At 31.8% G+C, this 26,550-nt stretch overlaps 1 protein-coding gene across 1 annotated transcript; it reads right to left on the bottom strand.

Moving 5' to 3' along the window:
* Window positions 1-305: 305 nt before the first annotated feature.
* Window positions 306-20,717, bottom strand: LOC128158035 (uncharacterized). The gene is made up of 4 exons (XM_052820708.1): window positions 20,567-20,717; window positions 8,175-8,356; window positions 1,741-2,250; window positions 306-1,058 (listed from the first exon to the last, which is right to left on the bottom strand). Exons 1-4 carry the CDS (start codon window positions 20,641-20,643, stop codon window positions 592-594), a joined length of 1,236 nt encoding a protein of 411 aa, XP_052676668.1. The 5' UTR covers window positions 20,644-20,717; the 3' UTR covers window positions 306-591.
* Window positions 20,718-26,550: the final 5,833 nt, after the last annotated feature.

The following is a 26,550-nucleotide window of genomic DNA, read 5'->3' as shown; positions in this document are numbered from 1 at the left end:
TACGAACAATTTAAATATTTTTTATAGTCGTATGTATTCCTACGCCAGAGTTCAATATAGTCTTGTTCAACACGACGCTCGGCTGTCTCTGTAAATCCTTGTCGGAGATTTTACGGTGTCAGCCGTGCGCTTGGTTGAACGAGACTAGAGTTCAATATTGCTTGGATCCATACAATTTTCGAGAAATATTTCTATCACTGATACATAGTTTGATTGAATTAATTATATAATTATTTAACATTATTCATATAGGGGTTTCTCGACATTCTTGTCGAAAAAGTCCAAAAATTCATATTATAAAAATGTGCGTAATTCAAATTAGAAAATACATGTAATCGTCATACAAAATAACATATCATTGATTTTAAAATAAATAAACATCGACAAAATCAACTCCCGTCAGTTCTTCAGTACCTTGATTCGGAATATTTCGGGAATTTTCCTTTAGCTAACAAAAATAAGTGTCAAGAACAAGTGTGTATCAGATCATCGAACTCACTGTTTTGCAGGGAATCAGTCTACAAAATCCAACTCAAATAAAAACCACTAGAGGTATATTCATCATTAAAAATTCCTAATTGACAATTTCTACTAATTGAAACACAATTCCTTATTGTCAAATAAGATATATCTAAACATGGCTCCAATTGTGTTGTTTATTTTTCGTATAGTGTGAAAGTTATAATTTCTAAGCTCTTGAATGCGGCCTGTTTTGAATATATGAAGTCCATAGCTGTGTGACCATTTATAGTTCTGATTAAACAAAACCAATCCATGTGGAAAGAACACACAGTGATGAGATATCACACGAAGCAGAGTAGGATACATCTGGGATAGCTTTGTTGCCATGAGTACCGAGTTGAGTCCCCATTGGGTCGGGTCGTAGAAACTGTAACTATCAATCCATTTGTTGATAAATGAGGCATCCTTTTTTGCAAATATCAAAGCACTGCCCATGGCCTTATCATGTGCCATCCCCATTGTACAGTTTGTGGTCCTGAATTCATCTTCAGATCTCAAAAAATACTGGTCCGTGTCTACATATATGCCCCCGTATTCTGAAATTAATGTTACGTTTGTAAAGAGTTACATGTATCATTAAAAAAATCTACTAACAATCATCTTTTGCATTTTTTAAAAATTTACTTTCTTTTAGTAATTTTGCTTATATTTCTATGAAGTTCCTTTAATTTGTTCATAATATAATATTGAGTAAACTGTCAAGAAGTATCAGGTTAAAGCAGACTGGAACAATTATGGCAACGCACTTTGAAAAATTTACGCACATTGAAACAAAAAAAATTATAAGTGCATTTAGCTCGGGACAAAATCCAAATACTTTGAAATTTAATAAATTTTTTTTAAGTAAGAAATTCGATTTAGTGTTCACAAGTCTTTGTAAACAAAGATAACTATGCTTAACCGTCAATGGGAACAGAGAGGGGTAAACTAAACGGTCCAATTACCGGTGTATCATTGCACACAATTTTAATAAAGTTTTTCAATATCGACTATTTAAAATTAAATGTTTTAAAGTGCTTTGTTTTGGTCTCATATTTAATTTTCAAAGTAAAATGTTACAAAAAATAGGGAATAAAGAGATACGACTTAAAAGTTACAATTATGATTTCTGAATTGTACATGTATCATGGTTATTTATTCATAGACTTTAAAACAAAAGTACATGAACCATGTGTTCACATATTACTTTCTTTAAACAGCAGAATATCAGTATCGTACCTTTTAATATCTTTAGTCTTACGATGTCTGATTTGTGTTGAACAAACTTAATCCTTTTACCAGAAATCATCATTGGTGGCATCATTTTCACCAGCACTATATTATCCACTATCTTTCGTAGAAAATTCCACCAAGAACCCGAGGGTAGAAGATCATAATATAGAAAAATCAAACATGGTTTCTGATATTTGTGTGTACTGTAGATACTAACAAAGTAAATAAAATCAAAGGTCATGTTTCCAAACCAGATGTAGTGAATCACGTTAGGTACAGGTTTGCCGTCTCCACAGAAGGAAGAAATTACCTTTCCGAGGCAAACATCGGGAAAAGCGAAAATCTGGTCGACTGATTTTTCATTCACCAAACTCTTTTTAACAGATATCGTCGAATTGGAACAAGATATTAAGGTCTGATATCGTTCTCTTCTTGTAAAATTAAATAAACTGGAGTTTATAACACAGGGAACCGTTTTTGTAAATGTCCAATCATATCCACCAATGGGCACAGCATCTGAAAAAGACATCGACATACTTACTGTAGAAATAAACATTTATAAAAGCATAAAGAGTGGTAAAGAGAGTTACATTCAATTGCTTTCCAACTGAGGCGTTTATAATGCACGGAATTTCAAATACATCAATCAAAAATATGATATTTTTTAATTTGTAAGAATAACACGATGTACGATTTTTTTTAAAGAACCGTTCTAACCAGGGTTCGCATACAGAATTTAAGTCATGCAGTAAATGTACCATTAAATAGAAAAGACAATCTTTCAGACTAAAATGATATTTTTCAACAATTATAAAGCTTAAGTCTTATAATGTGTTTGTACAGAATTTTCAGATGTGCCCCCAATTAATAAAATAAAAACACTTTTCATGTGTGTAGCTATGCCACTGCATTTAAATACACCTTTGTTTTCCCTCAGACTGAAATGTCACATTTTCATTGGATGAGACATGGCACGTGATTGCCTCATATATCTCTATGTAGGTTCTGTGAGGATTAATATTAGGCAATATGGCCGTCATTGGCCGCCGCCTCACCTACTCATCTCGATATTTCATATTATTTAACACAGAAATCGTGTTCAGTAAGTCATTAAAATATTAAGAGTAGTTGCCCTTTGGAATTATTTTTAAATTAGAGTAGTTGCCCTTTTAATATTGACGTCACATTGTTGTGTCTGGAGCAGAACAAAATGGCAGCGTCTAAATTTGCTCAAATCTCTGCAGAGGTTTAAAATTGAATAGCAAGAAAACATTGTAAGTAATGTGGGTGAAGCAAAGATTTTTTAAGTGTATTTGAAAGGTGGTATTGATAATTTTGAAGAGTTTAAATGAGTTTAATTGGACGAGATGTAAGGCATCTTGTACATTGCTTTACGTAGATCACCGATATTTGTGAATGAATATGTCGCTTGATAGTCCTCGGGAAAACAAAACACTTATAAGGTGAGTTACTGACTCACTACGGAAATATATTGGGTTGATCAATCTCATAGATGGCTCGGCTTCGCCTCGCCATCTATGAGATTGATCAACCCAATATATTTCCGTAGTGAGTCAGTAACTAACCTAATAAGTAATAGTGTTGCCTGTTCGTAGCTACAATGTATAATCCTACCCTTTTTGTCTTCTATAAAAGTTCTTATTATCCTTGATACATCAATGAACTAAGGAATCCGGATATGACGTTGTAGTTCACTATCCCATCATCGCACTAATGCGATGACAATGATGCGATGGCGCGACAAGGCGATGACGATGGTGCGATGTCATGATGAAGCGATAGTTCGATGACAAGATGGTACGAAAGCGATAGCGACCTCTAACGCGTCATCGTCAGTTTTCTGTCGCGCTATCGTCATCGTGTCATCGCGCCATCACTCTAACGACTTTCTTTAACAAGAGGCTCATGGGGCCACATCGCTCACCTGAGCAACAATGGCGTTATATGGGTGTTCAAGGGATATTGTGCCATATGGCCCCACGGTAGAAAAACAAAAAAGAATACCATAAAATAAACTGTATCAAAATTTTACACTTATTTTCCTACACTTAATCTTTGACTTATACCCTTATGAAATATTATTTTTACCAAAAATAAGATCCTATGCAAGAAATAAAACTAAATTTTTGGTAGGGGTACACTCTTAACTTCCAATTCCCTTTACATGTATTTTAGTTCTGCCCCCTCACTTTATAAAACGATCAAACTATATATGAGAATATGCAAATAGGTACATATTCATCTTCAACTACATTGTAATAGCTAGAAAAGTAGTTATTGCATTTTATCCAAAAAAAATCATATATGTGAAAGAGGAAAATTGTACCTTAAGGCGCTCAAATTAAAAACATTCAAAAATTTAATTGGTCTTCCGCATTTTAAACGATTGTTGTTTACCAGGCGTGATGCCGCGTGAATTCGTGCTACGTTTTATAACCTTACTCACTTAATCGATGAAAACACTAGAATGAAAAATGTTGTCATGTGATATGATAAAAAGCTATTACATATATTATCAATGCAAAGGCGTCGGAACTGGGTGGAGGGGGAGGGGGAGGGCCCCCCCCCCCCACACACACTTTTTTTTGCAAAGTTAGACAGTACTCAAAATCTTTTTTTTTTTTTTGCTTGTCAAGATTTCTGATAAGGTCTAGCCCCCACCCCTCTCAATGAGCCTCAGACTGCAATGTATTGACAAGCATATCGCTCTATTTTACCAAGACTCACCCTTTATTCAAAATCAACGTTAACAAATATTACATAACAATATTTCCTAAGAATAGCGATAATACGTTTATCCCTGTAACAGTAATGTTTTTAACTGTTTTACAGAGGTCGTTTTTATTTAATTGTGTCCGAAACACCAACAAAGTTGGTGTAGATTCATTGAATGAGGGGGCCCCAAAAAGTTGTTACTGTATATCATCCTTTTAAATTTTCTGTACAAGTATTTAACGTTTAGTGAGACATTTCTAGTGATAAATCAAAATTTCAGCGTCAATCATAGAATTATAAGCAAGATACAGAACTCAAATTCTGCTTGGTTTGAGTCATTTTTTTCTTCACAAAAGTTAATTACATTCAACTTAAGACTTTTAAAACTTGGTATAATATCATATTCAGAATGAACAAAAGCATGGCCTCAGTTCTGTGAGCAAAGCTCTGTATATTGCTTATAATTCGAAACTTGACACAGCTGAATATGGTTAGTAAAGAGAAAATTGTAAACAATAAACACAGAAGAAACATGCACTATTTAACACAAAGAAAGAGCACAATTTGTTTTTCATAATATACATATACATATATTTCTAGCAGCAAAAACAATCTCCGTTTAGACTTAGAATGCCAAAACACGTTGCATTATAATAAACCATAACGTAGAGATCGTACCGAATTACCAATAGAATGTACAGTATTTATAATATAATATGTTGTTAGTGCATCAGATTTTGCTCATCTTGCGGAGGTAAACAATTAACTGTCTGATTTACCGAAGTCTATATTTGATTCGATACGTAACAATTCCATAATACAGGCGATATTTTCCCTCAAGTTAAAAAGCATAAACGAAAATCAAAACAACTCAAAACGACGGTCACGAGTCAAAAATGTCAATGCATTGAAAGATACAACCTCAATTCACTTCATGAAATCGGCACAATAATATTAAGCATGTTTCAATTATCCGCACGTAAACTGTTGCACAACAAGCAAATTCATCTTTGTCAGTTTGACTCGTTCATGCGTCAACATTCAAACATGGCTGCCTTATACAATGAACTTTTGTTTTCGATATAGAATACAGAACCCAAAGTCATAAACTGATTGACAGCGATTATCTCTTTGTTTTTATTTTCGTAAATTACTAAAATTTGAAACAGAATTCGCCGATAATTTTTGCAATTTATATTTTCCTTCCCGTAAGGATGATTTATGCTATATTACGTTGAATTTGACTCAGTAGTTCTTGAGAAGAAGTTATAAACTGATTGACAGCGATTACATCTTTGTTTTTATTTTCGTAAATTACTCAAATTTGAAACAGAATTCGCCGATAATTTTTGCAATTTATATTTTCCTTCCCGTAATGATGAATGATGCTAAATTACGTTGAATTTGACTCAGTAGATCTTGAGAAGAGATTTTTAAAAATGCACCCCCCTTTTTCTGCAATTTATATTTGCCTTCCATAAGGCTGCTTTGTGCCAAATTTGGTTTAAATCGGCCAAGCTCAGCTCAGGTGATCTAAAAAGGGTTGTATTCAAAGCAGCAATTGTACAACACAGAAAGCTGTTGATAATATTTCTTTGATAGATACGATAAAAGCTTAAAAAATAGAAATAGTTATTCGACCTAAGATTTGATCGTCCAATGAAAAAAACAACCTAATTTCATTTTGCAAATCAATAGTCACGTAGTACAATGAGAATAGATAGAAAAAATGTTGTTCTTGTAAAAGGTTTTACTTGGGTATAACAAATAATGTCCGTTGAGGATTTGAATGGTGTATTTGTAAATAAATTCATTACTGACAAAGTAATGTGCAGGTAAAGTGCAAGTAACATTTGACAAAAACTCAATTTTATTTGGAAAATACAAAGAGAGAAATCTGTATAAAGTACATAATCTTTTAATTCTAATAATAAAACAATAGTATTAAATATTTGTTAGTAGATATAAAGAAGTTCCAGAGATGAAATTCAGTGCACATGAACATATAATGAAAAACAGAATATCTGTAGAGAAATATATTTTTCTTAAAAACTGTAGATTCTCAGAGTTTGAAAGACACTGCAAAAGAATATGTGACTTATCATCTTTACATACTAGTTATATTTATCCGATTTATTAGGTAAATGATAAATAACTACCCCTCCCCCCCCCCCCCCCATCAACCACAAACATACTTTTCTTTTATCTCATTTTCACTGACTTTAACTTCCCTTTTCAAGTAATGTAAAGGTACATTTGTAAACGAGTCATATGTGTAATATACAGTATATTCGACTTATATAGGCGGCCTACATTATATTCTTATACCTTAAGAGACAATCTGTTACATTTTAAGATGTGTGTACTTGTATCCTTTGTATCCTTCTCTACTGTCTTTGTCAATAAAACTTTCAAAATAAAGTAATGTACAGGTGTATATATTTTTGAATGTACGTACATGTACATACATATAAGCCCTACAGATACATCATAAGAAAAAAATGTCATGTAATTATATTGTACATGATTTCCATCTAAATTTGAATTAAATATTAACTATTTATAGTTAGCAATATCACAATTTGTATCATGTACACTAGATTTCACCTGTGCACACACAGGTGAATTGAGTTAAACAAAATTTGAAAAAGGTGAAAATTTATATTTTTTTCCATAACCATGCCTTTTCTTCGAGTCTTTCTCATGAAAAGATTTTTTCCATTAGCCTTTATAGGCAAAGATGGTGGAACTCTTAGAGTGCTCCTCCCCTGGGTTGGACGGTTTTTAAACCCGGAACTCTGAGAGTGCTCCTCCCCTGGGTAAGATGGTTTTCACACCCGGAACACTGCGAGTGCTCTCCCCTGGGTTAGATAGTTTTCACACCCGGAACTCGGAGAGTGTTCCTCCCCAGGGTTAAATGGTTTTCACACCCGGAACTCAGAGAGTGCTCCTCCCCTGGGTTGGACGGTTTTCACACCCGGAACTCTGAGGGCGCTCCTCCCCTGGGTTGGACGGTTTTCACACCCGGAACTCAGAGAGTGCTCCTCCACTGGGTTGGACGGTTTTCACACCCGGAACTATGAAGGCGCTCCCTCGGTTGGAAGGTTTTCACGACCGGAACTCAGAGAGTGCTCCTCCCCTGGGTTGGACGGTTTTCACACCCAGAACTCTGATTTGATTTATGATTTATGAGTAATATATGATTGGGTTCAACCAATGTTTTGCTTTCGGTATGCATTTGTAACTGCATAAGAAAGTTGATTAAATTCACTCTCAAAATTAAGTTTCTAATGGGTAAATTAAGTTTTATACCATGTTTATATCATAAAAACCAGTTATTTACCGATATATAGATATTAAAGTACAGAAATTCAAGTCCATATTTTTTATAAAGTAGAAAACAAGAAAGAAAAATATTGTTATGCATTATTTCAAGGTTTTTCATATACAAGTATTAGTTGCATATCAACTAATAGGTGTTTCCAGATTTGTATATCTGCTATGCTACCTGTATAATATGTTAGCTTTGAAATGTTAAACAAAGTTTACATGAAAGCGAATTTCTTTCTTTTTTCTACAAAAATATGTTTGATTTATTTTTATAAAGGCAATTCTTTCGTATTTCTACATACATTGTTCATTCATTGAAAAAGAAAAATATAAATCACACAATCCATACACAAAATTAATGATTATATACTTACTAGCAACCAAATGGTTATAGTTATTGACCAATATACTTTTATTTTTTCTTAAATAGTATAAGGTCGTTTCAATATCACATGATTTTTCCCTGAAAATCCTCTCCACATTGTTCCACGACGGATAAACGGAAAAGACGATTAAGCCACATAATACCCCAAAACTCAGAAATAGGACTAGGTTTCTGAAAAAAAAAGAAAAAAGAAATTCAGCGGTATGCAAATAAAATGTTTTTATTTTAATTGCTCAAGGCTTTCTCTACAAAGTTGACTGTCATCATGCATTCTGAGAGTATTGCATAAGCAATACACGTCCCCTACCGGTCTGTGGAAATTGTGAAAACAATGCACTGTTATGCAGAATATCGAACCCGAACATTAAAAAATTGGAATATATAAAATTAATTTTCTCGAAAATATGTCAACCATATGCTACAAAAGTGTAAACTTGATCTGTAGTTTGACATTTTGAAGCTGTTCAGCAAATTTCATATTATTCCTCAAATGCATAAAGAAAAAAAGTGTGGTAAACTGAAGTGGGACAGACAGACGGACGGACGGACTGACGGACGCAGAGGAAAGCTATAGTCCCCTCCGGTGAAAACCGGACTAATTATTATAACACTTTCCTATTTGTCTCGACTAGATTTGGTACTAGTACATGTATACACATTTATATTCCAAAATGCCATTGTTTTAAAGATAAAAATCTTTGATTATTGGTTATTCAAGTAGAGATTGACGACGTTTCATTAAAGAATCAACGTTATAATTACAAAAAGTTAAATCTATTGACATTGTCAGACGAGCTAACAATTTATTGTGAAAACAGAATAGATTGTTTTTTTATTCAATTTTAGAAAATTCAACGTTTTTTGTGTTTCTTGCAAAAAAGTAAATAATATATATTAGCCATCATAGTTGTTGCTGTTTTTTTTAATATAAATATGTATTTCTTAATGCCTGAAAAAAAATCATTATTGTATGTGTTGCAGAGTTTGTTAATGGTAAACAAATTCGAGTTATCGGAACTTGAATTTAACATTGCGACTCTGATAACACTAGATAAAAAAAAAGTTTTGATGAATATTCACAATAAACAAATACAATGGTAAGAAAAAGTAGCATGATTATTTGTTGAAGTTTTACATAGAAAGTTTATACACAGAGGTTTATTGTATATATTTGACTAATAAATATATCTCCTGCTACCAAATCAATGTTAACATTAATACAGTGCAAAACCTATTTAGTATTATTAATGCGTAATACTATACTATTAATGTGCACTGTAAAGAGTTGTTGACAGTATGTCAACATAATACATTGTTATACCCCTGTAAAACAGTTACTATATAACTCTATACGAAATAAAGTCCAGCATTTTGACTGGTGGACCTGAAACTGTTAGATTGGAACTGTTAAAATCGACTGTTAAAAAAGACTGTTGACCGGTGACATCACATTCCGCGAAAACGTGTTATTGATTAGAAGGGGTATAACAAAACAGTTGTTGACTGTGTCTCGGGCAACAGTTGATCTGTCGGACCGGCTCGCAAACTGTTGCCTGCGGCCTTTGGCCTTGGGCAACAGTTTGCTAGCCGGTCAGACAAATAAGATGTTTTACTCAAAAAATCACCGTTAATTAAAAAACAACATTCATAGTTTAATTTCCGCTATGCAAATTAAGACTAACGTTTGCTCAAAATAAAAAAAAATCCACTGATGATGATAAAAAAAACATCAATAATGATTGTTTATGATAGACTTTCAATGGTTGTGGTTTTTTTGTCACTTTCAAAAAAGTAGGTCAATGACTTACTTTTTGAGTTAATGGCCATTGAATATTTTTTGAAAGGACTATGTCCGGTATGGTCAAATATCTGCCCCCAATTTTAACCAATTTTTAAATAGTGTCGTATAAAAATCAAATCTTCATAAATTATTGTACGGTGGACGCCTATCACTAAAATCATGTTTTTAGTCATCATTTCTCATTCGCTATTTATCTATGACGTCAACTAAATGACCTTATTCCCGCAAATTTGTAAACAATTGAAAATATTTTCATTGTTGCTATATATTTTGCATTTGGAAGTATAGAGCACAAGTCTGCTCAAGTACGATTTTGACATGTTTTTCCTGTGATAATTATACACTTTATACTAAAAAATGGTACTTAAGCAAGCCTACGCTCGATGTCTCTCAGTCGAAAAACCATCGGAAAACACCATTATTTCGCTAAAAACATCAATTTATCAAAATTAGGCAATCTTCATGACGTTATTTCTAAATTATGACGTCACTGTGGTGATAATCTTTTGCACCCTTATGTTTAATATGATTCTAGTTAACTATCTTCCACCTTATTTTTAAAGCTCTTTTATAAAACTTTAATGGGGGGAGGGGGGCAAAAAATGCATAAAACTGCACATAATCCTTTACGAAAACTCTCTACATATTTTACACTAAGATTGAGATTTTCTTAATTGTGTAAATAAACAAAATTGCTCAACTTTTTAAAAAATGAAATATAGTTTATGAATGGCGGAGGCACTAAATAAATACAAAACATTAAGTTTTCATTCACAATTATTATAAATATTTTAGTCCGAATTTCCTGTATCAGTGTTTAAATTCCTACCCATTTTTGATTCAATTTTACTAAAAAAGAATGATGATAATACTATAACATTTATACTATGAAAGCAATATGAGCTGTATTTTTATCAATATTTTGCAATTTTTTTCTGCAAAAACCTGCTAGTGTGCTAAGATTGCATGTAACTTAAACTTTTATGATTAATAAAATTTGAAAAAAAGCATTAATCTTTGTAATAAGAAAGCTTTCTCTTGTAGGGAATATATAGCATTTAATTTTTGTACAGGACGACAATGATTTAAGTGGGATGTGCGGCCATCTTGTACATTTTAGGATAAGAATGTAAACATTTCTTGAACTGGCGTGTCTCTGCCCGAAACTGACCAAAACTGTTGCCAAAAGATATAAAAGCAATGAATATGACATTCTACATGTTGTTTTGTATGCAAATTATGCATCCAAGAACAGGACAATGCCTTCTTAATCACTTAAAACAGCTGTCGAACTGCATAGCTAGAGACTTATTTTATTTTTTAGAATTAAAAAATTTCAGGCTATACCTAAAACTCCCGTTTCTATGGAGACACATTGGCGTTATATTTTCATCGATAAAAAATGCCAATTCAAAACAATCTGGACTGAATGTGACAGAAAACTCCATACCAGTTCCAATTTTTTTTAGTTCTATGAGTTTTAATTAAATTTAATTCTTTTTAGAAGTAGGATAGGGGTCCAAAATATTAATTCCCGTAAAGAAAAAATATACATATATTTTTAAATAAAAATATCTAATGTGCCTCCATAGAAACAGACACAAATATCTCGTGCAAATTAATGGTTTTTGAGACTCATTTCAAGAATGGGGTACCCTCTTTTGAGACAAAGTACCAACTTAAATAAGCAAACTTTTACCCTTTTCGCAACATATGGTTGTAGAGTAGACACTAATTAACTCCTTTCATATTTTTAAATCTTGAATTAAAGTCTGTAGCAGCGCAGTTCAAAGTGATTTGAAAATGCATTGTCCTGCCCTTGTATGCTTAACTTTTGTTTCTTTTGACAGCAGTTTTAGTAAGTTTTAGACAGAAACAAGCCAGTTCAAGAAATGTTAAAATTTTTCTTCTCAAATGTACATCCCTTTTCATTTTGCTTCAATTAAGACTTCTTAAAAACCTTGTCCCACAAAAATAATGCTGACAGAAATTGAAAACATGCTATTTTTGTCATCTTAGTAGAAAATAACATTTTCGTAAAAAAAAAAATTCAGCATGAAAATTACATCTTATATTGCCTTAAAGAGGTTCGCTCTTTAGTTTTGGGTAGCCATTTAGGGTCACCTCTAGTCTAAAAATTCTGCATCACATACTAATTCTAGTAGTATATTTAATGAATAAAATTAGTTTTTTTTTTAAATTACATTTTTACAGAGTTTAGGAAGGACTATATTTGTGGCAGAAGGTTTTCAAGAAGGAAATGAACAATTTTCATAACTCACAAGTTTTGGAGTACTGTTACTGTAGCTTCGTAATTTTCAGCGCAGACAAAACTTCTAGATAGTTTGTGTATTATGATATATTTATGATGTTCTAAAAAAACATATTCAAACAATATTTTGATATTTCTAGCATATTTAACTTATATTTCATAGAAGTTATGAAAAAATTAACTCAAATTTTGGCCTAAAATCGGCTTATTTCATGCTATATCTAAAAAATTTTTAGACGTGACCCCCTACTTTTTTACTTTTAAATGAGACATTAAAGGGACTTGAACACGATTTGACTTAAAATTTTCAAATTTTATTTTTCAATTTTCAATGTTTATACTGATAAATAAGGAAGTTTTAAATGCTATGTCAAAAGAACAAGGGACGTTACTGGCCGCAATTTGCCGTGTTTCAAATATGCACAGCATCAAACATTTTAAAAAGCCTTGAATTTATCACATCCAATGGTATATAACTTATATATGTGACTTAAACATATATATCATGATATGTATGCTGAAAACTGTTCCATTTTTACCAAGACGTCGAAATTTTAATTCTACCTGTGTTGTAAAACATACCGGTATCTGTGCATGAGTTTCGGGCTTGTGAACCGCAGATAACAAGTTTAAATTTGCTTGCGTTTCATATCAATTTCATTGAACTTTTGAAATTATAAGTGTTTAAATACAAATTTGTTTATATTCTCGCCTAAATGACTTACATGTATATACTTCTGAGTCATTATGCCACATTGCATCATTTCTAATCAAGAAAATTTCTGTTGATTTGAGACACTATTCCAAGGTAAAGTGAGTCAGTCACATGTAAATACAAGTACCTTACGGCTTCCATTGGTTATTCACTAAATAATAGGAAGCAAAAGCTTTCATAATCTTTCTGATAACAAGTCTTAATTTTAAATGCAAGAACAATGAACTCGAGGAAGGTAGGGGAAAAGGGGGAGGGGGGTTTTCGACTCTCTGAAAGTTTGATAAGCAATCTCAATTAAACAATATCATTGGATGAAAAAGAAATGGAAATGGGAATGATTGGACTGGACTTGAAAGATGTTTTAAAAAAATGGATCTGTTCATGTTTCACAATATTGTTCGCACCCAAATCTACACTCAGAGAGAGAGAGAGAGAGAGAGAGAGAGAGAGAGAGAGAGAGGGGTGTTTTACACGTGTAGTTTTCTACTTAAACAACGTAGTATGTAAACAAATCAACTTTCACACATAGAGTGTGTAAGAATCATATTATACATTAAAACACTATAAAAAACTTTATTGTCAAACATATTTCTATTTTCTTCGGGCTTGAAAAACTTTATCACGGAAAGAGCACGTTGTGCAGCTCTCGGGCTCATTTGATTTTCGGGTATAGTACGTGGACTGAAACTGTTTTCTGGATTCTATTACAATGTGCATTACTTTAAACGATAACATATTAGTGAATTACAAATGAAATCTCGCTCTCTCTCTCTCTCTCTCTCTCTCTCTCTCTCTCTCTCTCTTGTTTCTTCAGATAAAAGATGTCTGAACAAAATATTTAAAGTGTCCGGTAGAGATGAAGTGTCAAAAATTTTAAGACAAGATCACGGAAGAATTTTATTTAAATGTTTTAATTGTCTGATAAAGATGAAGTCGAAAATTTTAAGACAAGATCATGGAAGGAACTCTATCTAAGTGTTTAAAATGTCTGATAAAGATGGAGTCAAAAACCTTAAGACAAGATCATGGAAGGAACTTTATCTAAACGTTTAAAGTGTCTTATAAAGATTAAGTCAAAAACTTTAAGACAAAATCACGGAAGGAACTTTATATACCGATCCACTGATTCTACGATTTCTTCTATAAAAACGAATATACCACATGCACAGTGTAGGAACGGAAGTGTACAGTTATGGGCAGCGCTGTTTGTCGAAGCAAATAAACAAATAGAAGAGGTAGCTCTGCGAACAGTCGAAGATTTTAATCAAACGAATTGATAAATGGATGAAAAAAAAAACAAAAAAAAAAAATTCCTTTTCAATTCAATACGTTATGGTAATAAACTGGCACAAGTATAAACAGTTGTATTCCTTTTGCAACATGTTTTTCAATGAACTTTTTGACAATCAATATCCAAGGTCACATTCCAAAATTGAAATGATTATTTTGTACGATATACAATCATTAATATATTACGACTGAATAGGGGACATATGAAGGTAGATAATTTGATATCATTGCAAATAAAAGTAGAAAAAATCCTCAGAATATCATGAGTTGTCATTATTTCATACAGTTAACTGTACGCGTAACGCAATTTTAAGCATATATTTAGAATTTTACTGTACGCGTAGTTCTATTATTAAGCATTGGTTTGTAATGGTAAGTAACTCAAAAGAATGACCATTGTATGAATAAACCCATCACTTCAAAAAATTTCAATGATTAAAACAAATATTTTTGCTGCAGTTTTTTGTAATTAATAGTTTTTAATCGACATTGCACATCCTTTTACATAGCTGCCATATGCACACGAGAGCTATTTTGAAAACAACTATATAAGTTTTGGATTAATGAGATTTAAAAGCAGTTCTAATACAAGTATTGGATTCAACTATTTATATTAACAAGTGGAACTAGAAACTTTATCTATAATATACTTACAGTATACGCAATTGATATCAAAACCTTCTAAGTTATGGAACTTGTGCCCAATCCCAATTGTGTTTTTGTACAATAAAAATATGTTCAAATCATCAAAACCTTTAATATAAAAAGTAGACTTTGACCCGTGCGTGCACGGGACCAGGTTGACATTGCATATGATATCGGACATTAACGTATTGTTGGCATTTACATTACCAAGCCCTAAGCCTACAATAATACTATTGATTTCACTAAACTCTGCTTAGTAAATACAATCTAAATGTTATTCGGGACAGGCCTTCGCCACAGTTTAAACGCCTCCCATATACCTGTAATGTAGCAAAAAATTGCAGAATCACTCCAAAACGATTTTTGAGAAAATAAATGAAGCTGCATTGAACCTAACAGTCAAATTATTCATAACAAACCATTTTGAGGCTGTAAATACCTTTCATCTAAAACTTTATTTATATTAATGAAGAATTCAACACTTTTTCACCAACGTTTTTTACTCGCTTCGAATCTACACACCATGTTGACATTCGGAACTCTCGGGATTTTTCATATTAAATGCATTGAGAGTCATCTCCCGTATTTCCTTTGATGAACAGAATATATAACAAATTTCAATAAAAATGTATACACGTATTTGTAATATCGTTTGAGTTTATCCATGCTGTGGAAACATAAAGTAAAGAGCCTCCCATGATTTAGCGTGAATGTAATGCGCATGCGCAAGATTGTAAAATCCAGATGATTTCCGGATTTTTAAAAGGAATTTTCGTTGATTATGAATTAGCGAAGCTTGACTGGGAAGATATAAAAACAAACTGGTAATCTTCAAGTACCAATGATGTTTAAAATATATAAAACAAAAGACAGTTCTCTTCCGATTTCTCGGTATTAAAGCATAAAAACTCGTATTGTTCTTGAATCCTCCATTTTTTTTACATACATATGTATATACCGGGTGTTACACGTTGTTGAGCCGTGTCGCACCGTACGTGTTCGTAAGCTGTTCTGTATGCATGATTTAAGAATCAGTGGAACAATATTTAGAGCTAACAGAATAGTAACTTATCAATTTTAAATGCATTCCACTAATCAGCTTCTCAATCAGCGTCGATAGCGTTGTCGATAACAATAGATAAAACGTTACTGAAGTCAGTAAGATATCATTTTTCGTATTCATTTTCTAAAAAATTCATATTGTTCACACGTGACAACCAACACCATTTTAAGTGTATGAATAAATTATGAAATCATGATCCGGCACGTAAACTATAAAAGTGGTTGTCGCATGTAAAAGTGTGTAATTTTAACGAAAACTACTCATAAAACATCATATTGTAACGCATTTAAACGAGCATTCCATGTTTAGCGCACATTGAAAAATGACATCATTTTAGTGCCTGTAGGATATTTCGCTAATAACATAATTAGTACAATGCACAACTTCAATGACGCACACAAAGACGTTGAAAGTATCGTAAATTTTGCGGCCAAATAATGCCAATACTGTATCTTTTTCTTTAAAAGTCAATTATCAAGTTATAAGCAAGATACAAGGTTCATAATTTTTAGTTTTGTAAACAAAGCTCGAATTTTGTCATTTCTTACATATATGTTGCATTGGTTTAAGTTTCAATCAAATGTATCTTTCTTTTGTTGATACTAGTATTTATGAAGATATTGAGTTATTCTATATTGTTTTTTACATGTCATTTTGCTAAGAAATGGCAAATCTCTACATTACGTATTTTGCAAACAACAATAAGACTCAAGCTTTGTTTACATAACAACCAATTCTTACCTCTGTATCTCGCTTGTAACTTGACTTTTACATTCAATATTTTGGTCAATCATTTACATTGCACCAGTCAACCATTTTATACAAAAAATGTAAATAAAAATAAAAAGTTTGATCTTAAATCGTGTCCAAGTTACTTTAAATGTATGTCTATTTGCATGCACAGTTTAGGAAAGATGATATTACTATAATTTTTTTTTGATTTTCGTTATAATTTGGTTACTCCAAAATTTTGTAACATCTGTTGTTGTGTTCATTATGTACTGGCTTTTGAAGCCACCAGTAAAGCACGAATTTTTAAATGTTGACTTAGATTTTACTTTTATAGTCACTACATGTGTTCAACCGCATACTGTATTAAAATCATAACTAAAGAATAGTTCAAACTATAAATATTTGTTTGACTTCTTCAAATTATCAATTTCCGTGTCAAAGTTTAGCAAACATTTTCTGAAAAGTATAATTTCTGTTTGGGGCCCTATATTTCCAAAAAATGGCATTTGACATGTGTCACAAAAAATAAACACTTCAGGTCCCAATCTTTATATCCAAGTGGTTTTCGGATAATTGACATTACTTTTATTTCAGGTGCCAACCTTCTTAAACTAAGTATATTGACCTTACTCTGCTGGTATAAAATTTATATAAGTTCAATTATAAAAGTTTGAGATGTTCTGTTTTTTTTTATCGTTTTTAAGCATTTTTCAATATTTTTTTAGTCTAGCTGTAGCATTATCTAAATGAAAAAGTGAGATTAAACCAACAGAATATATGCAAGATTATGTTTACTAACAAATAAAATAAAATCTTAACTTAAAATAATATAGTACTACCAAAAATATTCAGTGAAATACAAAATCTGAAAAAAATTAATTCGAATATTCTCTGTTTTGCAGAAAGCATAACATGCTTAAAGCCTAATTCCATATCATAGTAAAAAAACATTGAATGTTATGTCAATACTAATTTATTTCATAAATACTTTTTGTGTTTAATTAAATTTTTTATTTTACTTTAATTTAAAGGGTTTACAATTACAATTTGGTCGCGGACCTAGTATTATCCAACCAGTCTTCTTAATCAAACTCATTGTGCGATTATAATAATCGTTTAATACATTCTTCGATTTCTACAGAATGGAAAACATTAAAGATATGAATAAACTTGTTTTTGTATCAACAATTATAATCAGTTAAGGATAACTTTTACTCTACAATCTTTAGTCATCAAATTCAGTTTGCTGTAAACATGATTATTAACAGAATAAATACAGTGAATATTTGATCTACCAGTCTGAATTAAATTGAAAAAAATGTAGGACATGTCACCACCCTTTGCAAAAAAGAAATTGGATTTTTCGAACAGCTATGGAGTAACAGAAAAAAATATTTTGTCCGAATCGCTCGAGTATATTTTACAATACAAAAGCAGTCTTTTAGAAACCTTAATTTAATGTATTCTCATCATTATTAGTCAATCAGATTTTTCAAATAACATGCATGTATAGCAAAGCAATATATACAATTGTATGCAGAAGTTAGATATTACAAAATTATACAAAATATGATAGTACAAGGGTTGATCCAAAAGTAATGTCACACTATCCACCGCGCTTCTCACTGACCCTGTATTGTAGAAAATGACACATCAAAATTTTCCTTATCAAAAATTTTAAAAATAAATTTCGTTGAACACTACTCAGGGGCGAAAAAAAATCCACTAATAGGAACGAAAAACTACTTATTCTACATTGTAGCCCCACTATTGTGATGCTATTTTTCACTTTCAAATAACTAGGTCAATGACCTACTTTTTCTGCTGGTGACCTCTGAATGTTTTTTGAAAAAAATTGTCAAAATTGTCCACCATTTTCAAGGTTTTCTTTATTTCGTAATTATTAGAAATAATAAAACAATTTGTAGGTTGGGAAATGATAAAATACGAGTAGCTTTACTAATTTTATATTTGACAAAAGCGTTTAAGCTCATATTTTAAGTTTAATTTCGTCCGAATTTCCTCTATCAATTTCCAAAATTATACCCATTTTTGACCGAGTTTTACAAAAAACTGTCTAATAGGAGCTCCAAACCATTGATTGCCTTAAACTGTTTTTGTTGACATTAACATTATATAAGGTCAATGATCAAAATTTCGAGATATTTTATCTTGAATCGATTTTATGTATTTTAAAGATGTTTCCAATCGCGTGCCAGCCGGTGATATAAATTTATAGACGAGTAAAAACAACCATAAAATATGTAAAATGATATGAAAAAAACATATAGAAACTAAACTTTTGCAATTACATTGCAACAACAAAAATTTTAAGAGAAAAAAAGAAAATGAAAAAATTAGATCGAATTTCCTCTGTTTTGATATTAATCTACCTTTGTCGGAGCATATCTTCCTCAAATAAACAAATCATGGATATCAATATCGATATTTGTTAATAACGTTGTTATTTTGTGTTTTTACAACAACTTTGGACTTCAGATATTGAACTTTGTAAAAATATTTTTTGAAATCTCAAACCCTGAGTAAACGTAATCCTGAACAAGATATTGATGTTTATAGCATGATAGATATGTGACATTGCCGTGTCGTGAATTTACATCCTTTTTAAGGTTTGTATATATGAATAAACTACATGCTTCAAAATTTGAAATTGCCCCAAACAACACAATATTTTAAAACAGATGCGTTTAATGAGAATAACTAAAATGGTGTATGTAGCGGACAGGTGGAACTCGGTGAACTATGGGCTACTCATTTACCATTTAGTCTTACAGAAAGTGTTTCCCTGTCACTCTCTTAATTCTCTTTGCCAAACTAATGGTAAAAATTCAATTATTGTAAAATGTACCTGTGTGTATTATTTACAGCCTCTAATCTAAAACTACACACATGTTGTTTGTAGCGGTTTGGTAAAATATAAATATGTAATGCGTTAAAAAAAACTTGAACCATTTCATTTGAAATTGTTTGCTTTTAGTGCTTAGTTTTATTTACATCCACATTTTCAATTATCTTTATTGGCTATTTTTAATTTTTTACAAATTATTCACAAGTGTTCAATTCATGAAGAACTTTTGTTCGCCATTTCCCCGTTTGTCTGAAAAAAGCATTGTCAGAATTTAACACACATACAAAAACAACAGTATAGTTGCTCATTATATTGCTTAAGAAAGTAATAAAACCGTTTAGAAACGCAAATGACAGCATTTGCTGCCACTGATTTCTGTGGTAATTCGAATATGATATATACAAACGGAATTCCTGATCACACAATTTTCAAAACATGACGCAACCTCGCCTGACTATGTTAATGAAAAGAACTAGGTCACCCCATGTATCATTTTGTATTTTGAGAATTTGCATATTTTGTTTTATGGAGTTTGCCAGGGTTATGGAGAGAGGCAGAAAAAGCTGCTGATGAAAATAAATTGGCTTGCACGGAAGGTACTTGCATTCCTTTGTCTACACTCCTGTAAAATTACGCATTATAATATCGTCGTCGAGCAATGTTATTTTTATCTTTGGACATTTGCTTATTTTGAATTCTTTTAATGGGTTAAAAAGTGCACATAGATCACTTTAATACTACGTCAAATATGCATCGTATTTATAAAACACTTATTTGCAATGGCAATGCCATCAAACAATATGTCCGCCATAACATTTCTAAATAAGATGTATATTTCTCAGATAAAACAAACAGTCCTATCAAACACTTGCTTACAGCATCGCTATTGAGTGTACTTGTAATTTTTCATTTTACATGTAGAATTTTATAGTTAAAAATTATGATTATGTGAATCAAAATGAATTTACCATTGAAAAAAATGGAATATAAGTACCTTGATTTTCCATTCATATTAATCCAAAATGAGCATCCCAAGTCAAAGAAACGCCTCCTGTTTCTAATGATATTCATCGTAATAGTTATCCAACTTTTGAACCACGAATCTTCACCAAAGTCATATGTTAAATGTCCTCAAGTTATAGGGATATATCACTTAGAGACATCGCATTAAAATGAACGCATTATCATAAAAAATGAATAAAGAAAACTCGTTGCAGGCGCATGCACCCTAATCAAAAAAAGTGTAATTTATGCAATTATAATTATATTGATTTTTCCTAAGTTTTAACTGCTCTTATAGTAGGACATGTTCATTTTATGACGTGATTTTATTATATCTTTTCTCAGAATTTGAGTTTTCACATTTCAAACCATAAACTTGTCCTTTGTCGAGTTCAGTGCGATGTAATGTTATAGGAAATTCTTTTGTTTACGGAACTCCAGTCTTGCCATCGTATCTGTTTACCTGTAGTTTTGCGCCTCATCATGCAGGGATTGCCATGACATGACAGTGAGACTTAAATTCTCCAAATTTCATAAATAATTCAATTTGTTTTTACATTCAAAGTACAGACGTATGATTGATAACATCACATTGATAACAAATTAGCATGAACAAATTATTTGATATGCAGTCGTAGTTAAGCTTGTTTCGATCAAATAAAAGCTACAAGTACAAAATTACAAACAGAACTTGTATGACGTATTAGGTTTAAATATTTCACAATTATTTTAAGAATGAAAATTTGTATCTTAATGGCTTCCACTGCTTGCCCAGTGCATTATCAGTTAAGTAAGTATATGGATAGAAACCAGCTACGGTTATAATAATATACAGGACTAAAAATTTGAACTGATTCCATGTTGCTTAAAATAGAAAACAAACTAACATAAAAAAATAGAAAGTAAATATTTTTACTTTGCTCGAATTTTTCCGTTTTGTGAGGAGTTTAGGGCGGATCTTCTTAACTGTTTAATGTTTTGTTTGTATAGACCCCTTAACGGGAACGGTGGTATTACTCTTTTGCCGAAATTTAGATAGGTAGACAATTAAATAACATTGATTAGATAATTGAGGTTGCTTCATATTCCACTCAACTGTCATTTTGCCCTGCAAATGAGCGCTACCACAGTTACCGTGAAGAGCCTTATTCTCCTTAGTATTAAAAGTAGACAAAACTTAAAGCATCACAGAAAAGGAATAACCCACAATTATAGAGATACTAGATGATAACCCGCACAAGCGCGGGAATTAACAATTTACACATAATCATGATATAATGCTTGATATGTTGAACCATATTTTTTGTTCATTTTTGTATATACTTTGTCCGATTTTTTATCTTATTTTTTATTAAGACTACAAATACTACTAAAATTATTATAAAAAACAAACTGCTTTTTCATTGTATTTATTTCAAACCAGTGAATGGGTATTTAGTTTATATCTCTCTAAATATGGTTCTTTAGATCAATTTTTTCATATAATTTCTATTACTGTCCCAAATTAGAATTTCAGATTAAAACAATCTGGAGGGGGGGGGGGGGATCCCCATTAAACTTCCCCGTTTTATGCATACATTGTTAATCCATAGAGATGTAGAATACATGTAATATATTCATTCATGTTTACAAATTATTGTCTAAGGTTTACAACCAATCTGTCGTGGTATGAAAATGTATGAAATTTAAACACGCTAGTTTATGCATTGTTATCCATTTGCATGCATATTTTAAACAAAAGTTGTCAGATTCAAAGTACATGACTGTGTATCTGCCCGATGGTAAACTCGCCCTACACTTTCCGCCATGATATCAATTGGTCAACCCGTTTCTGGGCACCCCGTTCTAGAAAGTTCTTTCCATTAATACTTAAAGTCGCAATAATTGTTCCATTTTACTTCTCAACTTTTTGTATTAATCGAAGTCCGACCCAAGGTATATGCCCTCGTCCTACACTTTTCGTTAATTAGTCAATCTGCGTTCTTGGTTACCTCATTCTGGAAAGATCTATCCCATTCTCTCACTAGAGGTCGTGCTTCCCAAGCGAATGAGTATCATCTTTGGTTTTCCACACAGGGGCCAAGCCCGTTTTAACATTAATTTCAATGTGACCATAAATAAAGAAAGGGGTCAAACTCTGACCCAGATAAAAAAAAACTACCAGCTCGCTTCAAAAGCCTAATAAATATTTTATTATTTTACAACACCTGCAATATGCATGCATTTTTCAAAAAAGTAATGTCTAAGATACACTCAAGCCGAATTTCAAGTTGATGGGTCTTAAAATAGCGGAGATATACGTCATTATTCTCTCGAAGTCGCCAGTTTATTTTTATGGAGGGTAATCGTGTTCAAAAATCCAGACATGTAAACTTGTAAATCCGAATTTGTAATCGTGTTGGTGTGTAAGTCTGAGTATGAATATGTGTAATTCTGACCGTGTAACCTATAAAACTCAGGCTTAAACACGTGTAAGATTTGATTCAGTTCCTTCGCATGATGCACAATTCGCAGCTTTATTGCTTTCATCAGTTAATTAAACCTTCAACTTTGCACACTTTCAATCCGTAGTTTCTGCATTTGTATCTTCAGACTCCAGTCATTCTAGTAAAAATATGACCAAACCTCAAACTAATTGCAACAGAATGTTCTTCTAGTTTTCCAAGCTGGTTTAGGTGAACTGTTGAACATTAAAAAAATCGAGAATGTTTGGATGAAGGGAAATTCTTAATTTTAGGTGAAAACCTTGGATTTTGATGAAAAATCGCCGAAAACTGGAAATTTGCCGTGACTAAAAAACAAAAATAGCAACGGACTAAATTTTTAAGAAAGTCAATAGATCGTATTACAGTTATGATTTATTTCAACGTTGATGAACTGCAAAGTTCAGGAAATTGAAAATTTTGGGTGAAAACTTAGGATTTTGATGAAAAATCGCCGAAAACTGGAAATTTGTTGTAACTAAAAAAAAAAAATAGCAACGTACATAATTTTTAATCAAGTCAATCGATCTTATAACAATGATGAAACAAATTAAACTATGATGATTTTTGAAGTATAGAAAGTGATAATTTTGGGTGAAAATGTTAGTATTTTTGATAAAAACTGGGAATTTATGTTTTCTTAATAAAAATTAAATTATATCATGAGTCTTCAAATTAATTATATATATATATGTTAAGTGTTTAGATGGATCAAATAAGGACCAATTCGTAAATTCAATAGATCTTATAACAACAATAACAAACGATTGACCGGTATGATACTTTTTTTTAAAACAAAATATTTACTTTATATGATGACAAAACCATGGAATTGTTTTACCGAAACCCCTTAATTATGCTTATTATGTTTTTGCGTATTCTACATAAATCTTTAGAAGTTGATTGTCACTTAATCGTCCATGTCAACTGTTTTGCTCGAATTTGTACAACCAGTTCCATTACATTCGCCACAAGCTACTGAACATTCAAATCCGTTTTTCTACAAGTACATCTTTTAGTGTCACAGTTTGTCTTACAACTGCACCGAATAATGTTCAGCAATTTAGAGGGAGCTGCGTCCATTGTACACTTAACTGGAACAAGGTTTCCATTAGCGACTTTCCAACCCCATTCACACGGATTTAGATTGTCCTTGTTCATCCACATTTTCATTTGAAATTTGAAACCAACTGTTTTGCTTGGAGAGGACACTGATCTTTTGGTACTACTCCTTCATCATGCGGACGTTACATCAAATTCGCTGATATTCATAGGTAGGAGCTATGTACATTGTTACCTTTAATTCATCTGTTCATGCTATCAGTGGTTGTGACATAACTTCAAGAATGTTCGGTGTCAGTAAGGCAGCGACCCTAAAGAAATTTGGAGAACATGACTTTCTCAAGACTCAGGCACAGTTACTGTGCAATGCTAACGCAAAGGATGATGTTATTTCTGCTGGTGAAAACATTATTTCCTCTTTATATAATGGTGCTCCATATGAAGGACTGAATGTTCTTCGCTACAGGAAGTTTGCTGCAAGAGTATTGACAAACAAAACATGCGTTCAAATTCATACTTTGCCGCCAACATTAAATGCGGCTTCATTTCATAGCCAGAGGGCTTATCTTCAAATGAAAATGTGGATGAACAAGGACAATCTAAATCCGTGTGAATGGGGTTGGAAAGTCGCTAATGGAAACCTTGTTCCAGTTAAGTGTACAATGGACGCAGCTCCCTCTAAATTGCTGAACATTATTCGATGCAATTGTAAGACAAACTGTGACACTAAAAGATGTACTTGTAGAAAAAACGGATTTGAATGTTCAGTAGCTTGTGGCGAATGTAAAGGAACTGGTTGTACAAATTCGAGCAAAACAGTTGACATGGACGATTAAGTGACAATCAACTTCTAAAGATTTATGTAGAATACGCAAAAACATAATAAGCATAATTAAGGGGTTTCGGTAAAACAATTCCATGGTTTTGACATCATATAAAGTAAATATTTTGTTTTAAAAAAAAGTATCATACCGGTCAATCGTTTGTTATTGTTGTTATAAGATCTATTGAATTTACGAATTGGTCCTTATTTGATCCATCTAAACTCTTAACATATATATATATATAATTAATTTGAAGACTCATGATATAATTTAATTTTTATTAAGAAAACATAAATTCCCAGTTTTTATCAAAAATACTAACATTTTCACCCAAAATTATCACTTTCTATAATTCAAAAATCATCATAGTTTAATTTGTTTCATCATTGTTATAAGATCGATTGACTTGATTAAAAATTATGTACGTTGCTATTTTTTTTTTTTTAGTTACAACAAATTTCCAGTTTTCGGCGATTTTTCATCAAAATCCTAAGTTTTCACCCAAAATTTTCAATTTCCTGAACTTTGCAGTTCATTAACGTTGAAATAAATCATAACTGTAATAAGATCTATTGACTTTCTTTAAAATTTAGTCCGTTACTATTTTTGTTTTTTAGTCACGGCAAATTTCCAGTTTTCGGCGATTTTTCATCAAAATCCAAGGTTTTCACCCAAAATTTTCAATTTCCTGAACTTTGCAGTTCATCAACGTTGAAATAAATCATAACTGTAATACGATCTATTGACTTTCTTAAAAATTTAGTCCGTTGCTATTTTTGTTTTTTAGTCACGGCAAATTTCCAGTTTTCGGCGATTTTTCATCAAAATCCAAGGTTTTCACCCAAAATTACCAATTTCCCTTGATCCAAACATTCTCGATTTTTTTTATGTTCAACAGTTCACCTAAACCAGCTTGGAAAACTAAAAGAACATTCTGTTGCCCTTAGTTTGAGGTTTGGTCATATTTTGGCTAGAAATACTAATATTTGAAGTAAAATCTAGATTTTTGGGGGGTCAAAATTGACAACTTTCCCCTAATTCGATTTTTCTCGATTTTTGATATGTTTTTTATACGTTATATTTCTCACGAATTCCACAAAAAACATTTCTGTTGCAATTAGTTTGAGGTATAACCATAGAATGACTGGACTAAATAGCACATCTGACATAATACAAATTGACAAATGTAAAGTCTACAAGTGTGTCGAATTTTGACATGACCTTATATGGCAACTGCTTTGCTGCGGGGAAACGGCATGCCGTAATCGCCGGAATAGATAAATCAAAAAAATAATATTCAGCTTAACTGTTGCAATAAGCTTTTAATGAAGGACACTTTTCTTTTTTCTATCGAAAATACCGGTATTATTTTTAGAATTTTTTTAGTTATGATTGAAACTGGACCAAACAGGAAGAGGGTCATGCACATAAAAATCGTTGCCGATGTGACGAATGCGCTAATTTCTGTAATTTATTCTCATGGTATTGTATGATAAGGGTTAAAAAGAAATGAATAATATCTTATTTCTCTAAACTAATTTGACATGTAATTTAAACTGGAATGTAAATAAATGCGTACTCTTTTCTAGAAATGAGACGGATCAAGA

Source organism: Crassostrea angulata, chromosome 8 (genome assembly GCF_025612915.1).
Source record: "Crassostrea angulata isolate pt1a10 chromosome 8, ASM2561291v2, whole genome shotgun sequence".
Classification (NCBI taxonomy): Eukaryota; Metazoa; Mollusca; class Bivalvia; order Ostreida; family Ostreidae; genus Magallana; species Magallana angulata.
The sequence above is the reverse complement of the archived record's forward strand: the minus strand, read 5'-3'. Positions and strand labels throughout refer to the sequence as shown.